Below are 18,482 nucleotides of genomic sequence, written 5' to 3'. Positions count from 1 at the left end.
TCATTTTTGACTTTCTGTGTTCTAAATTCCCTTTCAGGTCTGACATTCTACATTCCAAGGTCCTTTTCAACTCTAATATTCTATGTTCTAAAGGTCCTCATAGCTCTAAAATTGAACATGCCAGCATTTCAGGTTGGAAGGACCCTTCTGGCTTTGATATTCTGTATGCCCACATTCTGTATTCTAAGAATCCTTTGAGTCCTAACATTTTATATGCTAATATTCTATGTTCCAAGACTCCTTCTAATACTCTCGCCAAGATCTATGTTTCTTTAACTTTATATTCATTGTTGTTGTTCAGTCATGTCTGACTCTCTGTGACCCCATTTGGAATTTTCTTGGCAAAGATACTAGAGTGGTTTGCCATTTCCTTCTCATTTGACAGATGAGGAAACTGAGGCATGTAAGAGTCACACAACTAGGAAGTGTCTGAGGACAGATTTGAACTCGGGTCTTCCTGACTCCACAACCAGTACTCTATCTAGTGCACCACTTCGCTGATCATTAGTCATGCTAACTATTAATTCATAGTTATTCATACTAACCTGCTAATCTGCTATGCTGTAAGGCCCCTTTTAGTTTTTTAACATTTTATGGTTCCATGATTCTACACTCTCTGTCCTGGGGAATTCTACTCAGGACACGGAGGATCTCACTAAGAGAAGCCAAGGAGCCACTGTTCCCATCCAGGCTCCTGTATCTGATCCCTATCCCTCCCTGTCCCCCCAAAGGCATTCTGTGAGCCCCTAGCAGCTGTTGTATATGGAGAGGAGGTACCAGCTGTTCTGCCCCCAGGTATCATACTGACCACTGTTGCTGGAGTCGGGACACTTGGCTTTCCTCCGAAACTGTTTTCGTTCATCATCCCGCATTTTCCTCTCTGCTCCCTGTGTGGGGAAATGAGAGTCACCAAACCACCCCGGGCAAAGGGCTGTTTGCTTTCATAACTGCTGCTTTGCATCTTACAATATGTGTAAACTACCATGTCATGTTTTCTTTACGGAGCAAGACCAGGAAATGATGACAGCTCAGCCCTACCCAGCCCAGGGCCTGTGATAGGATCCTAGCCCCTGCCTCAGCCCCTGCCCCAGTCCCCACCCTAGGAATGACTTCCTCCATTGAAATCCCCAGCTGCCCCACCTTCTGGGGCAACTTTTAGGACACAACAGCTAAAGGGGGAAGACTCCTAAGGCAAAAAGCTTGCACGGATGCTGAAGGGTGAGAGGGGGACAAAGCTCTGACTTCTCAAAGGATGACAGTAGGTCAATTAGTACTTGTGGAGAGACTGATGTGTGAGCAGCCTGAGCTAAAGGTTGTAGGAGAGATACAAGGCTAAGTCTTGGTCAAGGAGACTGCATTCTGACTGGGGAGACAGGATATACACATGTATATCCACATCTACACATCCACCCACTCACCCCCCCCCCCCAAATAACACTATAGTACAGATCTAAAGATTGGAAGTCAGAACACCTGGGTTTGAGGTGCTGTCATTTAGTAATAACTGCGTGACTGGAGAAGTCACATCTCTGGGCTTCAGTTTCCTCCTCCATACAAAAAGAGGGGGTCTCTAAGACCCTTTCTAATTCTAATATTCAGTGTTCTAAGGTCCCTTCCAGCCCTGAGATTCTCTGTTCTAAGGGCCCTCCCAGCACTCACATCCTGTGTTCCAAGGACCCTTCCCGTTCTAATATTGTGTTATAAGGTTCCTTAAGTGCTATTTTCTATATTGTTGAGATCCTTAGCCCTTACCCAGCCTATATTGTGCTTACTGGAGGAAGAAAGAGTCTCAGAAGTGTGGGAGGGAGCACTCTGATTTCCCCAGCTATAAGGAGAATGGAGGTGGGAGAGGTATCAGTCCCTGGACCATTCTGAGCCCCCATTACCTTGTCACAGAATATCTTGATCTGGCAGACAGCTCGGTGCACCAGGCGGTCTGTCCCTGTACCACAATCATAGGTATCTATCTGGAGATTTAGTGGGACACCTTTTACCCCTTTCTGGGTGGAGAAGTCTGTACTCAGGCAGTTGACTCCAATGAACACCTAGGGGAGAGGGGGGAGGTGAAGAGATGAGTGGTCTTTCCAAGGATGAAGCATTTTAGGTTTTGCCCTTTACTTCAAGGTTGGCCCAAACATTCTCCAGTTTCTAACGGGATTGTCATTGAAAACAGCATAGAATTATGGGAAAAGCCCTGAATCCTAAGGCAGGAGACCCAGATCATAGTCCTGACGGTGACACTAATTCAATGTGTGAACTTAGATAAGTTTTTTTCTCCTTCAGTCTCAGTATCCTCTAGAGCAAGATGACCTCTGAGGTCCCTTCTAGCTTCAACGTCTTAGATTCTCCAACACAACTCAATATTTCCACAGAGAGAAGTCAAAATAGCACAGTCCTTTTCTAACCTTTTAAGGCTCAAAAAGCACTTTGCTCACAGCAGCCCTGAGAGATAAATTATGCGAGTATTATTATCACTTTGTTCTCAGAGCCTCAGTTTACTGATCTGTAAAAATGAGAGGATTGGGCACTGAATGGTCTTTGAAGTAAGCTAGCTTTCTATCCATTTTGCCTTGCTGCACCTCCTTCTCCTATTATTAAATAATAGTAATGAGGAAGTATGATGTGGTGGATAGGCAGCTGGTCTTAGAGTTAGGGAGACCTAGGTTCATGTCCTTACTCTGACATATACTGGTGGCTTGACTCTGGATAAGTCAAGGAATCCCTCAAAACCAGTCGCCAGTCTATGATATAAATAACAGATCACTTATTCTTTTGTAATACAGGATTGTATTTCCCCATGTCAATGAAATCACAAGTCCTGCCCACCTCTTTGTGATACCCAATGGCAGGTCCCTCAAACACAGGGCTATGGATCCTCCCCACTCTTGCTTCCTGAGCAGCTATTGGTGCCTGCTTCAGACCCCTCTCTCCTGCCTGGTGCATCCTTCTCCTTCCTCTAACCCCTCCACCAGACCTGCTGTTTTCTCCCAATCCCCTCAGTCCACCTCAGGCCAGTGCCTCTTGTCTCCAGTAGCTATCCTCTTGATGGTGGCCTTGGGGGTCAACATGCCAAGCATACCTTCCCCTCAGACAGCTCGGAACTAAAAGATGTGTGTGTTAAAATCTCGGGCTTGTAAAAGGCCCAGGTCCCCTCAGGGCCTTCTGAGGTCTGTGAGAAAATCCCAACCGAAACCCACCTTCCCTTCAATCTCCTCCACCCCACTGGGAGGCAAGAGACAAGACAGCTGTGGGCTGTTCTACATCTGGAAGGGGAGGGAAAGGCAGGAGAGGCAGAGGAGGGCTTCCTGACCATTCCCCACATGGCCGTTTGCTTAAACAAGAATCATTCTTTTCCTCTGCAGAGCACTTTACAGCCTTCCTCCCCCGCCCCCCAGCCTTCTCATTAATGATCTCTTTTAATAATTTCCATAGCATTTCAAAATTATGTAACAACTTGTTCACAACTCATTCCAGCAAGTGGAATGAGCTTGCACATAGTCACTTAGTAAGTGACAGAGTCGTCAGTATCAGAACTTCAGAAGCAACATGGTACTGGAGAAAGAATGCAGGATTTCGAGTTGGGGGGAACCTGGGTTCAAATCCTACCTTTGTCATGTACTACCCATGTGACTTAGGCAACTCAGTCTCTGTGAACCTTGGGGTCCTCACACATAAGATGAGGGTGTTACATTCAAAGGCCCCTGAGATTCCTTCCACTTCTAAATCTAGGTTTAGGCATTGTGTTGGAATGGAAAAAAACCCTGGATCTCCCTAAGATGAGGGGACTGAATTGGCTGGTTTCTGAAGTCTTTTCTATCTTATATTCTAATGTTCTGGAGACCTCTTTAGCTCTGACATTCTAGGTCCTAAGATTCCTTCTAACCCTTACATTTGATATTCTAACAATTTAAACAACCCTTTTAGCTGTGACCTTCTGTAGTGCCTTCTATCTCTAACATTCCATGTCATAGCATTCTGTCATGAGGAGATCCCGTCTAACTCTTACAGTCTCTGTTCTACCATTGGATGCTCTCTCATGTCCTATGTTCTAACGTTCTACATTTGACATTCTTTGTTCTGCTCTGATCAATGCAATGACCAACCATCAGCTGCCAGTGATAACTTTCTATGGTTGTCAGTTGCTCACTCTTCAGTCCTATCTGTGAGGACTGACCTTGGCTTCTTCATTCACATTCCACACGAAAGACAGAGCGTTGTAAGCCTCTTCCTCAATCTGCTGGACAGTGTTGAAGTTTTCTTTGCAGTCCGCTGAAAATGAGATGAAGCTGAATTAGGAGTGATTCATGCATGGGGTGGAGTCTTCAGAAATTGGAGCATACCCATGCCCTTGGCCCCAGTTGCTCTTACCCAATGACCACCTCGAGGTCTCTGAGGCCATCTTACTTACTAAATGCAGTGATACAGATGGGGAAACTGAAGGAGAACTGATCAGTGCAAGGTACCCTGCTAGAACCTGACTCCCTAATTGTTTTGTGGGAGTGTGTGTGTGTGTGTGTGTGTGTGTGTGTGTGTGTACGTGTGTAAACACAGTAAAGGTCCAGACGCAGAGTTGGGAAGGAGACCCCGCTACTGCTTATATCCCTCTTCCTTTCTGCAGTCACAGCAAACCATGGAGAAGGGGGAGAATGTCTGGCCTTGAGTGAGAATATAGTGGGAAGAAAAATGAGCCAGTGTCTGGAGATGTGGATTTCTGTTCCAGCAATGGCCAGTCCCTTCCCTTTTAAAATGAGATTGGCTGAGATGATCTCTAGGTCCTTTCTGGTCTAAATCCTTGATGAAATGAGTGAATGGAAGGTAGACTTGGAATCCAGAAGACACAGTTCCAATCTTGCCTTTGATACTAGATAAATGATTACAGGTAAGACACATGACCCGAACCTCAGGTTCCTCATCTGTAAAATGGGGATAATATTATTTGTAGCTGATATTTCACAAGGCTTTGTGAGTCTAGAATGTGATAAGAACCTGCTTTGCAAATTTGAAATACTATAGAGATGTCAGTCATTATTATTATAAGTACTATCTAAATGTGTTATGAATTCAGAAGCTCCTAAACTTAGAACTGGAAGGAACCTTAGAGGTCACCTAGTCTTTCATTTTGCAGGGAGGTAAACTGAGGCACAAAGTGATGACATGACTTGCTCCAGGTCAAACAAATAGCAAGGTGACTTTGAAATAAAGCCCCTCTGACTCCAAATCTAGTGTCCTTTCCACTGCTGTCTCCAGAATAAGATTCTAATATTGCCTGGAATTAAAGTGTCACAGAAGGTGGCTTTTCTTCCAGTGTGGGGACTGACTACATCTCTAATAATGACTCATGCCAAAATACTTAAATCAGTCATCTAATTTGGCCCTTGCCATAGTCCTGCTCAGTGTACGGCACGAACAGTTTCTTGATTTTCTAGGTCTGGTAGAACCTGCTAGGGCTTAGAGTTCCTCTGGTATAGCCTTTGCCACAGTAACAGTCTACTTCCTGAGGACCAACCTAGCTCAGTAGGGATAGGCACATCCCTAGGACCCAAGACACCTAGCAATAGTTATTTTGTCCTTGGCAACATGAGAAACGAAGCAAAATGGCAGAGTTGGGAGGACCCTCGAATGTCACCTGGTCTAACCTCTTCCTTTAATAGAGGATTGAGGACCAGGGAGGTTACGTGATTAACACTTAAGCTACTAAGGAGTAGAGAGAATTTGAAGGCAAATCTTCCAACTCCAAAACTAATGCTTTTCTATTATCTGATACTCTTATGTCTAATACTGCGTTCTAAGGACCCTTTCATCTCTGAGATCCTTGAGATCCTGTGTTCTAAGGCCCCTCCCAGCTCTGACATCCTGTGTTCTAAGGACCCTCCTGGCTCTGACATTCCATATTCTAAGGACCCTCCTGGCTCTGATAGTTTATACTCTAAGGTCTCTTCTATTCTTAGATTCTATGGTCCTAAATATCAACTCCTCAAACTGGTCACCTCCTCTGCTGCCAATGTCACCCTTCTATGCTTTTCTTTGGTCACTGCTACTTCCTCTGAGACACTGACTTTTTTCCTTCCCTCATCTGACCCCAAAGCGGATCTGGCTGTGAGCCCCTCAGCCTGGCTACCTTCCCCAGGTCATGAATTATCCCAGCAAATTTTCCACTCTGTGTCTGTTGACTGGAAGCAGCTACCCTCTTTTTTGTGATGCTTTGGGATAAACAGAGCCACGTGAGCTCCAGTGGGGAGAGAAACCCACTAGGAAATAACCCCTGGCAAAGTCTGAACCTCCTAGTAAAAAATTAGGGTGTGGCACAGAGTGATCAAAATGCAGAAAGCACCAGCTGGGAAAGGGTCTGAGATTGAGGCTGGGGACAAGAGGCCTAGCTTGGGAGTGGCTTTCTTCCTCTCCATATTCAGAACATATAGTACAGTAGGAAGAATGTTAGATTAGGGGATGAGACCTGGGTTGAGGTCTGACTCTGTCAGATATGTGACCTTAAGGGACAAGAAACAACTGGCTGTCAACTGTAACAGGCTCAGATAATTTAGGCCTAGATCACAGAAAATTGGGACATTGAATGTTAGTGCTGGAAAAAACCTTAGAACGCAAAATGTCAGAGCTGGGAGCATGCCACACCTCACATGCACCTCATTGATGAAGATACCTGGCACAGGAGACAGAGACCTCAGGTTAGAAGGAGACCTGAATTCCTGCTTTGCCACAAACTTGGCACTTATGTCTATTTCCAATGGTTCATGGGGCCAAGGGTGTTGGACCTGGCTTGCCTTTTGTTCATCTTAGTTTTGTCTTGAACAAATGTTTTCCCTTATCTGGGTTTGTTACATCATCTGCAAAAAAGCAGATGTAGCCACTGACCCACAGCTGCTAAGTGGTTGCGTCTTGGAGCCAGTACGTGGCAGAGCAGGACTGTATCTTTTCCACTGGGTTGCATTGCCTCTAAAGGTTCTTGCCCTGAAAGAAATGCCTGGACTGGAAGCATTCGGTCCCATCTCATGGCTCCTGCGCCCTCCCCTTGCCTTCCACCCCTGGCCCTCTAGAAACTGGCAGGTCCTGGGGATAGGTTAGGGTATCTCTGCCCTGGCCTTTGTATGTAGGGGAGGAGTTGGTTACTCACCCACATCAATGACCCGTTGCTTTGCTGTGGGCTGTCGAGAGTGCCAATGCTTCCAGAACCGAAGCTGTTCCACAGGGATCTTCTCGTTATCAAATACCACCATGATCATGCTCTGCAAAGTAGACCTTGTCAGTGCCAAGGGGCCAGGCCTCAATTAACCTCTCCTATCCCTGAGTTCCCTCACCAGTCACCAATTGGCAAAAGGCCAAAAGGTCAAGGTTACTAGAATTTAGTGATTCATTCTAGTGTTCTTTGTTTAGACATGCCTAGGTCAGAAAGTCAAAGCCCATGACCTAAATCCAATGGCTCCACCCCTTTGTGCCTCAGTTTCCCTAATTCATTTACAAGTTGTAGAATCATAGAAACTCTGAGTTGGAAGAGTCATCCAAAACTTCTACCTGAACAGGAATCTCCTTTACATTCCTGAGTCTTTATGTTGGGAGGTTTCCTCAGATTCTTGAAGGCAAATTCCAGCCTTACCATAGCTGCCCTGGTTAGTCCCACCCTAACTAATCAGTCCTGTGCATTTGACACAATTGTTTTCCATTCCCATGATACCCATTGGAGGCTACTGACCTTTACTTTGTTGGAAGACAAGTTCATGCATCTGCCTCCTCCTGGAGTCCTCAGGGTAACTGGGTAGAATTGTCCCTTGTTAAGATAGGCCATAGGTGACTCCCCAGATTTGATGTGGATGGCTTTGGGGGAACCCAGGGTATATTCAAAGTCACTTTGAGGAGAATAAAAAGAGAGTCATGAGACCTTAGGACAGAAGGATGTCAATGTCCATCTCCTGGGCAGGATTCAAGTCTCTTCCACGGTATAATCTATTCCTCATTCCCTCTTGTGTAGTCTAGTGGTGGCGGTGAGGGAGGGGTGAAGAATAGGTCTGAACTCTTGGATGGCTGGGCATGAGCTCTGTAGGCTCTGAGCAGAGGTCCCTCCAGCTGGGATGTGAACTGATAAGGTGATCACAAGCCCCAGAATGGGTCTGTTCAGGGCACAAATCGCCCAGTTTCACGGAGAGTGAAATTCTCAAAAGAATCCTGGACTAAGAGGTGGAAGATCTGGGAGCTATTCCTAGCTCTGCCAGTTAATTACCTTGTAGCCTTGGAAAATTACTCTGCCTTTCTGGATCCTAGCTTGTTCATTCATAAAAGCAATCTAGATTGAATATTTATATCCAACCCTTCTAGCTTTGACATTGAGGCCTTCTGTGTTCTGGGATCTCTCCTAGTTCTTACATGTTAAGTTCTAAGGCCTTTTCAGCTCAGACATTCTCTATTCTAAGATCTCTCCCAGCTCTGACATTCTGTGTTCTAAGGCCCTCCCAGCTATGATATATTGTACTCTAAGGTCTCTTTCAACTCTGACATTCTTTGTTCTCAGTCCCCTTCTAGCTCTGACGTTCTCTGTTCCAAGCCCTCTTCAGGTTCTGACATTCTACATTCTAATATTTTTTTTCCCGCTTTTAACATTTTTTGTTCTCTGACTAAGGAAAAAGCAGGACAGGGGATGGGGAGAGGATGGAATTTGGGGAAGCTCTTGCTTACGTTCATGAACATCTTTTATCCAACCTCCCAGCCAGCCAAGGGCCCCATAAGGCTAAGCACCCTTCTGTTACCTCTTAGTGCCGGGATACTCCTCTGGACACTGGGGCTCCGTGGGGCTTTTCAAGATATCAGGGAAAAGCAGTGGCTGAAGGGAAACACAATCACAGGGGAGGGCCATGATGGACTGGCTCTAATGCTGTTTTTCTGTGGATCCCAAAGCACCTTCTCCTTCCAACCTAACTTCCGCCCATTGGTTTCCCAGAATGGATCCTGTCTGCCACATTATCTGAGCCACTGGAGATACAAGGAGTGTCAGGTGACTGTATCAAGTGACAAATCAAGGCCTGAGGTATAAAGGGCCCCCAAGTCCATGTCCTATGCCAGGAGATTTGACAGGAACCCTGAATCAGTTCAGAGACCTGAGTTTGAGACCACCTAACTCTCCCTATAGCCTTAGGCAAGGAGACAGTATTATGCAATAAAAAACAAACAAATAAACCAAACCAGGGGATTTGAAGTCAGAGGACCTGAGTTCAAATCCTGACTTTGTAACTTGCTACTTATATGACTGAACAAGTGATCAATCTCTTTGAGCCTCAGTTTCTCCACCTGTAAAATGGATGAAATGATCTCTCAAGTCCCTTTCTGCTCTAAATATTTAGTTCCCTCCCATCTCACAGCACTAGCTTTGCCATCTTTGAAATGGGAATGAAAATCTTTATAGTCCCTACTTCCCAGAATTTCAAGGAAAGTGTGTTTTAAACCTTAGGGTTCTCTAGAAATGAGAGCTGTGATTATTTTTAATAATAGTTTTGATGCTTTGACCACACCTTCCCTCTTAGCTCCTATCTAATTAAGTAGCCACCACAACCCTCCCCTAAGGGAGAACATCACATGAACCAGAAAACTTCATTACAGGGACAGGGATCTCTTCCATCCTTTATCACTAAGTTCCCTCTTGGCACTAACATTCCGGGACTCTGATTTTGTCATCCCAATTTGTGAATGGGGTCCATGGCTTACCTCCTGTCCATCATCCTTGAAAGTGCTGTCAGGCTGCCAGCTCTGTTGGGGTGGGGGCCCATGGATAGTCTCAAACAGGTTGCTGAGGCTGCTGTCATACATGTCTCCAGAAGGGAGCAAGTAGCTGCCATTAGCAGAGCTGTCCTCCAGCTTGCTGGGGCCAGGAGGGAGGAGGGCCGGTTTGGTTGAGGCTGGTCCAGTCCCCTCCAAGCTCATCAGATTGTTTTTCTTGGTTAGGTCTGGGTACTCCTGTGTCCCTGAGACGTTTTCAGTCAAGAACTTCATGAGATGAGTAGGGCTCTCCAAAGGGGGAAAATCTACTTCATATTCCATCCCATGGTGGTACCTGGGGGAAGGATTGGGTTACTTACTTGAAAGATGACTTTTTATGGAAGAAGCTGCAACTCATTCATTCGTTTATCCAAATATTTAAGTACTGACTATCAATCCATCAATAATTTAACACGTATTTATTGAACTACTGCTATGTGCCTGGGACTATGTTAGGCATAATTGGGGATAGAAAGACAGAAAAGAAACAGACCTAGAAATAGAAAGACACCCTGATAGGGCCTGGCTGCTGCTGATGTCTAGGGACATCCCTCAGGAAGCTAGAGGGATCACAGGTAAACATGTGCCCCAGCTTGACCATCTCTCCCTGAGTATCCCTGGCTGAGAATCGAGTCAGGCTTTGGTCCCAGACATCAGAATAGAAACTGAGAACTGTTCAGAGAGATGGAAGCCAAGAATTAGTAGCCCAGGGAGAAATATAATGACAAAGGGTCATGGTACAGAGAGTCAATGGAGAGACAAGTCTGGAATACTTTCCCAACTCCCTTCCATCTTTTAGAATCCTTGCTTCCCTTCAAAACTCAGCTTGGATGCCACTTCCTACAAGAGGACTTCCTGATAGTTGGGCTGCTCCCAACTCACCTCCATGATATTGCATTATATATTACGTATCTATGTCTGTGACATCATTTCCCAGGAGTCATGAAAGACTTCCCTCCCAGGCTTTTAACCTGCCTTTATGCAAATCAGTCAGGCTTTTCTTCCTTCTGACACCTGGCTGGTGCTGGGAAGGAGGAAGAAAGAAGGGAAAGGATAGAGAGGAAAAATCTTAGGACTGGGAGTTGGAAAGAACCTAAATGACCATCTATCCCAAGCCCCTCATTTTACAGATAAGGAAAATGAGGCCCAGAGCAGGGTAGTGATTTGCCAAAGGCTACCAAGGAAGTAAAGAACAGAGCTGGGATTTGAACCCAGGTTGCCTGGTTCTAAATTTTGTTGCTAATCTGCAAGACAAAGGAATGAGAGAGGGGTCAGGTAGGGAGCTGGCGTCTTCTCACCTCTTTCCTAAGTCACTTCGTGTGACTGGGCTTGAAGAGAGAATTCGTTTCTCCTTTGGACCCTGAAGATGAGAGCAGATATTATTGAGTTTAGGGGAACTTCCAGATTTGTGGGAAGGGGACTAGGTGAAACTCAGCATCTCACCCTCACCCTTTGTTTGGGGATAAATTTAACATGAGAATGGTCTTCAGAATGAATACCCTCTGTTCCATTCCTCATCACAGTCATTCAGCCCAGGACAAAGAAGGAGCTAATACAGATCCCCTCACCACACCAGCCATAATGTTCTCTTCAAACCATGATGTCCTAGACCACAGCCTACCATCCCATTCCAACTACCCCCACATTCCTTTTTATTTGTTTTTATCAGCTATTTTTATCCCATTATAATGTAAGCTCTTTGTGGGCAGAGGCTACCTTTCTATTTGCTTCTATTAGTATTTCCAGTGATCAGCACATAGTAAGCACTTAATAAATGTTTTATCTATCTTTTATCTATCTAACACATTTTAAAGTCAGTATCCAATACCCATAGCTGGGTTATCAGTATGGCAGGAATACCTCCAGTCTTTGTATTTCTGATCAAGTCAATTGCACAAGTTCTATGTTGTCTATTACCACAATCAATGACTCCCATTCACTCATCCAACTATTCATTTAACCATTCATCTATTCATTCCCTATTCCTCATTCGTTTACCTATCCCCTCCATCTATTAATCTCCCCATTCATCCCTCATCCATCCTCTGTTCATCCATCTCACTGTCTATTTCTCCATCCATCAATCCATTCAATCATTGAGCCTCTACCATGCAACCACTCCTATCATAGGTGTTGTAGTAGATACAAAAATTAATAAAACATGAATAACACCTTTAAGAAGCTGATATTCTATAATTAAATACATAATTATAATAGCCTAGCATTTATAAATTACTTGAAGATTTACAAAGTGCTTTATACATACATACATACATACATACATACATACATACATACATACATACATATATATATATATATATTGCCCATTCGATCCTCACAACAACCACAGAGCCTAGCATATAGTAGGTACTTAAAAATCTTTATTGCTTAACCTGTGAGGTTGGGGCTATTATTACCCCATTTTAAAGATGAAGAGACTTAGAGTAAATGACTTGGTTGTCATACAACACAACACACAACTTGGGGATACACAGCTTGTAAGTATCTGAGCCTGGATTTGAACTCAGGTCTTGCTGACTTCAGGTCTAATACTCTATCTACTACACACCACCTAGGTGCCTAATTAGATATAATTAAGTGATCAAATGAAAAGTGGTCTGGGAGGTCAGGAAAGGGGAAGATCATTGTGGGCTGGGGTTACTAGTGAAAGCTTAGGAAGGTGGGTAGTAGGAGGAAGATACTTTTGAGTCACATCCTGAAAGATGGGAAGACCTTTATAAGATCATTCCAAGTGGTTGGGGTTGAGGGAATATTGAGTATAGAATGAGAGGGAAGGGGCAAAGAAGGGGGTGATGAGATGAACTTGGTGTGTTTGGGGACCTGGAAAGAAGATGGACCAGTCACATGATGATAACAAGGAATTAAAGTGATGGAAAGTTCAAGTATTCTATTGGTATTTATCTACCATCAAGAGAAATAAAAGAAGGCCCCATAGTACATTGGATGGGTCTTTTATGGATGATTTATGGGAAGATATGGTTAAGGATTGCCTTACACATCACCAGGGAGATACAGCCCATGTCCCTTTGCAGCATTAATCAAATTACTGATCCAGACTTGCCTGGGGCTGAGGGCATATGCTGAGGAGTTATGGTAAATAAGTGTGTGTAATGGGAAGAGAGAGCTTGGGGGCCTTGGAAACTAGGGATGGTGGTGGAGAAGAGGAGCAGTCATAGCTGGTAGTGGTTTCAGGCCCTCCTCAGGCATTTTCCACAGTGGGCTCTTGACAAAACCAACCCTGCCGTACCATGTAGTAGTCATAGAGAAAGCTCAGGGCTGCCACACTTTCTTCATCACCATTGACTCTCATCATAGCCTTGGTGGCAGCAGTCAGAGGATTTTCCAGATAGGTCTTCCAGGCCTCATCCTCATTGGTATAGGAGAACTTCTGGAAGTTGACTGTGTCATTCTTGAGTACCCGGACTGACCTGAAACTGGGAAGGAAACGAGAGGGTCACAAGCTTAGTCTACCCTGAAAGTTCATGAGGACAGGTTGCAGGCAAGGGAACCCGGGAGCCAGCTCTGACTGTCCAGCAAGAGCTGATTGTTAAATTTTTATCATGAGCATTTGCACCTCAGAAATCAGCAAATGCTACAAATCAGGACTTGATTTCTGAACTTGAGGAAATGGTGGAGAAAACATTAATGATGCAGATGAAATCTAAAAGTGTTTGAGTTTTTGGAGATCATTTATCAGCACACTCCTGGGCCTAGAGGGAATCATCAGCCCAGTTTGTAAATGTTGTGAAATGCAGCCTGGTATAGTGGAGGAGTCCTGGCTCCAACTTGAATGGCCTGTATGATCCTGGGCAAATAATTTGATCTCCTGAGTCTTGTTTTCCTTACCTGCAGATCTAAAAATGTAGAAATGTAGGATGCTTGTAGGCAGGCACTTCAATTTTTGCCCTTCTTTCCCTATCATTTAGCCCAGGGCCTCAACCATTGTAGGCACTTAATACATTTTGGTAAAAAAATAATAATAACTAACAATTTTATATACTAAGCTTTTTTTTTTTTACAAATATCTTATTTGATTCTCAAAACAAACTTGTGAGGTAGGTGTGGTTATAATCCTCATTTTACAGATGAGGAAATTGTGACTAACAGAGGGCAAGTGATTTGAGCAAGGTCATACAGCTTGTGTGTGTGTGTCTGAAGCCAGATTTGAACTCAGGTCTTTCTGTCTCCAGATTTGGTGTTCTATCCACTAAGCCATTTCATTGAAAACAGGAGAGAATGATTGGAATTGGGGAGAAAGAACAATTTAAACATCCTTTCCCTGACCTCCCAGTCTAAAGAGCATCTGGCTCCCAGCATATTGTGGTCTTAACCAACTGTGTATGTTTGAGTCGGCCTACTAGACTATAAGCCCCATGAGGACAGAAACCATACCATTCCTCTTTGTATCCTCTCCTGGCAGTGACTAGCACATGGTAGATGTTCAAAAATTACTTGCTGAATCAACTTGGTTGAATCTGTTCAGAGAAGTTAGTGTGTTAGGAGGCAGGCCCTAGGTGTTAACTATTAATACAGAAAAATATTACCAATGAATTAGTTGTCATTAATTCACCAATTGATTAATAGGAGATTATAAGTCTAGTTCTACTATCAATTTGCTATGTGTTTTGAGACAAGTAATTTCTCCCTCTTGGCTTCAGCTTCCTCATGTAAAAAGAGAAGCTTAGGTTAAAATACCTCAAAAGGCCATTCTAGGTCCTAGGTTCTAGGTCTAGCATGCTTTGATTCAATTCAACTAGTTTTTATTAATTACTACTTACTATGTGCCAGGCATGGAGCTATGCTCACGAAGTTTACCCTTTGGGGTGGAGTGTGTGTGTGTGCATGTGCATGTGTGTGTGTGTGTGTATGTGTGTATGAAGGAACAACAGTGATAAGGGAATACAAAATACATATACAAAATTAATGCAAAATTGTTAGAGGGTAAGGGGGTGCATGTGAAACACTAATAATCAGAGGAATCAGAAAAGGCCTTATGTTGAAGGGTGGCACTTGAGCTGAACCTTGGATAGCCTTAGTGATTCCAACAGATAGAAGTGAGAAGGGAGACTATCACTTCTGCAAAGGTGTGGAGGTGGGAAATAGAATGTCATGTAGGAAAGTAAATAGGTCACTTGGGCTAGAATATAGAGCACATGAAGGGAATAAGTTTTGAAAGACAAATCAGAGCTGCATTTCTAGTTTTAGAATTTGTTATTCTAGGGTCCCTCCAGCTCTGACATTCTATGTCCTAATGTGGCTTCCTGTTCTGACATTTTGTGTTCTAAGGTCCTTTCTACTTCTGATATTCTATCCTAAGAAATCTTCCAATTGCAATGGTCCCATTCCATGGAAAGGATGATGCTTAACACAACACTGTGAATGGAATCTATCAGGCACAGTATCTGCTGATGACTTTAGGGACGGCTACTGAGATGTCTCCTGGTCAGCTTACCAATGAAGGCAGGCCAGTTCTTGGACTGAGCTGGAGCAACATCCAAGAGAGGAGACAACACCCAGGGAGGAGGAAAGCACACTAGAACCTGCTCCTCCAGGGGCTTCCAGGGAGGTGATGCCTGCAAGCTTAGCCCTGGGGAATGGGGTGTTTGAAGCTGTCACCCCGAAAAGAGAAATGACAGAAATGTTCCTGCTTTTTGGGCGAGGAGTGAGAAGGTGAGGTAGTGCCCCAAGTTTCTGCCGCTATAAATCAAGCAAGCTTGACAGCAGGAAAGGGCAAAGACCAGGCCCCTCCCAGTTGCTTTCTGTCACTGGGGAAGAACATTCAGCAGGGTTCCTTCCTTGGATGGGAGGGATAGAAGAGCAGGCCCCAGGCAGTCACTCAGATTGAGAGGCCCCAAGAGGGAGAGTCAAGAGAAGCTGAAGTCCTGAATATTAGCATCAGAAGGCATCTTAGAACATAGAATTTTAAAGCTGGGAAGGTCTTAGAACACAGGATGTCAGTGCTGGAGGGGACCTGAGATCATCAAGTGCCAGAACTAGAAGAGACCTAAAAACCAAGAATCTCACAGCAAAAAGGGATGTCAAGGTGATCTCATCTAGTCCAACAGTTGAATTTTAGAGATGAAGAAAAAGAAACTCAGACAAAGGGTAACTTTTCATTTGTTTCAGAGCTAATTGGGGTAGGGCAGTCAGGTCTGATGGAGCCAATCAAAAGCTTCAGTGACTGATGTGACACAGTGCAAGGCCCTCGGCGACTGCAAAGATCCATGAGCCACAATCCCAGCACTCAAGAAGGTTGGAAACAAAGACCTTTTGGAAGATGTTATTGCCCATGAAAAGTTGCCACATATGATATGGCAGCTCTCTCATCCTGACAGTAATGTATTGGAGGAGAGAGACAGAAAGACAGAGATACAGACACAGAGACAGACAGAGAGACAGAGATGGACAGAGATAGAGACAGAGAGAGAAAGGGAGAGACAGAAAAAAGAGAGGGAGGGAGGGGGATGAGGAGAGCAGGGAAACAAAGGCAGAGAGACTAACAAAGAGAGACTGCGAGATAATGAGAGAGTGGGAAGAAAAGAAGGAGGTAGGAGGAAAGAGACAGAGAGCCAACATATCATTAGCATGTTTAGAGAAGGCTTCCCAGTGGAGACTGTCAGTGATTTGAGGACATGAATTTATCATTAGCCCTGCAGGCAATCCTCATGAATTTCTTTTTTTTTTTCAATTTATTTATTTTCAATTTTTAACATGCACTTCTATGAATTTAAAATTTTCTTTCCCTCCCTCCCCCCACCATCCCCAAGATGGCATGCAATCTGATATGGAGTCTACACATATATTCCTATCAAACACATTTTCCCATTAGTTGTGTTGCATAGAAGAATTAAAACAACCGTGAAAAAAACAAAACAAAACAAAAGAGAAAAAGGTCTGCTTTGTTCTGCATTCTGACTCCATAGTTCTTTCTCTGGATGTGGATGGTATTTTCCATCATGGGTCCTTTGGAAATGTTTTAGGTCCCTGCATTGCTGAGGAGAGCTAAGTCTATCAAAATGGATTTCATTTCTTTGGCTTGGCAAGGGATGAATTCTAAGTTAAAAACTCAACCTGGCTGCTGATAGGACTGTCTAAAGAGAATGTAGGGCTATGCTTGGAGGGGGACCGGAGTGGGGAAGACTTACAAACTAGTTGCAGGTGTACTCTGAAATGACTGGCTTTTAAAAATATGCACGAAGAATGTTTGTACCCTTTGTGACCCAGAGCACCATGGGTATCAACCAATTGTCCAGAAGTCTTGGCACACTGGAAGAGCACTAGAATTGTCTTCAAAATCCTTTCCATGCCACTGATTATGACATGGAATGAAGCCTCTCTGGGACTCAGTTTCCCCCTCTATAAAATCAAGGGGTTGGACTGGAAGATCTCTAAGATCCTTGACCACTTACGTATTTTGTGTTTTAAGATAGACATACTATGTTTAATTCAATTCAACACTTATTAAACACTTGACATGCCAGGCAATATGCCATATACTGAAGATACAAAGCAAGAACAAGTAGTTCCTGTTCTCATTGAGCTGTGTTCTAAGGGCTTTCCTAGTTCTGACCTTATATTCTAAATCTCTTTCCAGTTCGGATTTTCTGTTCTCAGGTTTTCTTTATCTATCCATCCACCTACTTATCCATCTATCCATCCATCCATCCATTCATCTACCTCTCTCTCCTCCCTCTGTTCAGATCCCTGCTTTAATTGGCTTAAATATCTTCTGTTAGGGAAATTTCCTTGATTAAATTAGACTAGCAATTGTTCTATAGCCTACAGTTTTGGAGTTGCCTAGGGACAGTGAGAAATCAGTTGACTTGCACAGGGTCACAAAGCCAGTTTGTATCAGAGATGGAACTCAAGTCTTTCTGACCCTGAGGCTAGCCCTATCCACTATCCCACACTGCCTTTAACCATAGTAATCATAATAACAGCTGACCTTTCTATAGCATTTTCACATCCTCAAGGCTATTCCTTATCTTATTTGGAGTGAGCCTCACCTTGGGAGGTATATGTGCCAGGTGTCATTAATCCCATTTTACAGATGTGCTGAAGGAAATGAAGGCTCAGAGGAGCCTAGAATTACATGTTCAGTAAGGATCTGAGGCAGAATTGGAAGCAAGATTTTCTTTACAATATTGTTGTTATCGAATAAATTATTCTCTGGGTTCTGATTGATCGATACGGATCAATTGATCATCTATCAGCACATATACAATATGTACAAGATAAACGTGAGTCAGATTTTCCAGTGGCCCCAATCATAGCTGTCTCTTCTTCAACAAGAACAGGTTAAAACAAAGTCGTCCACAGACCACCTGGCAAATGTCCAATTAACTGTGACAGGTTGGAAAACAACAATTGACAGGCAAGAGTCGCTTAGAATAGCCTCCAAGAAGAAGATGGCCAGCTTGTCCTTAAAGGTTCTCTTGTTTACCAAAGTAATTTACTTTCCCTATCACAGTAAGGTATGTTGAACAGAGTCCTAGATTTGAAGGCAAAGGATCTGGATACAAATCCCTCCTCTGAATTTACTATCTGAGTAACCTTGTTCAAGTCCTTTCACTTCTGTGAGCCTCATTTTTTTCATTCATAAAATGAAGGGGTCAGAATAGATGACCTTTAGGCTTTGTTTCCAGTTGTAGGATCCTAGGATCTTTAGCTGTGTGAAGGCTACTATCTACTGGGAAAAATAA

At 43.8% G+C, this 18,482-nt stretch overlaps 1 protein-coding gene across 2 annotated transcripts in view; it reads right to left on the bottom strand.

Moving 5' to 3' along the window:
- Positions 1-18,482, bottom strand: part of GRHL3 (grainyhead like transcription factor 3) — a 48,502-nt gene that overhangs the window by 18,101 nt on the left and 11,919 nt on the right. For both annotated transcript variants that reach the window (XM_072609316.1, XM_072609317.1), the window contains exons 2-10: positions 13,028-13,214; positions 11,055-11,116; positions 9,706-10,051; positions 8,754-8,827; positions 7,706-7,859; positions 7,130-7,241; positions 4,175-4,269; positions 1,887-2,045; positions 809-887 (exon numbers count right to left, since the gene is read on the bottom strand). In XM_072609316.1, the coding sequence (XP_072465417.1) occupies positions 809-887; positions 1,887-2,045; positions 4,175-4,269; positions 7,130-7,241; positions 7,706-7,859; positions 8,754-8,827; positions 9,706-10,051; positions 11,055-11,116; positions 13,028-13,214 (1,268 nt within the window). The remainder of the gene's footprint in view (positions 1-808; positions 888-1,886; positions 2,046-4,174; positions 4,270-7,129; positions 7,242-7,705; positions 7,860-8,753; positions 8,828-9,705; positions 10,052-11,054; positions 11,117-13,027; positions 13,215-18,482) is intronic.

This window comes from Notamacropus eugenii, chromosome 5 (assembly GCF_028372415.1).
Source record: "Notamacropus eugenii isolate mMacEug1 chromosome 5, mMacEug1.pri_v2, whole genome shotgun sequence".
In the NCBI taxonomy this organism is placed as follows: Eukaryota; Metazoa; Chordata; class Mammalia; order Diprotodontia; family Macropodidae; genus Notamacropus; species Notamacropus eugenii.
This window is presented reverse-complemented; position numbering and strand designations above follow the sequence as displayed.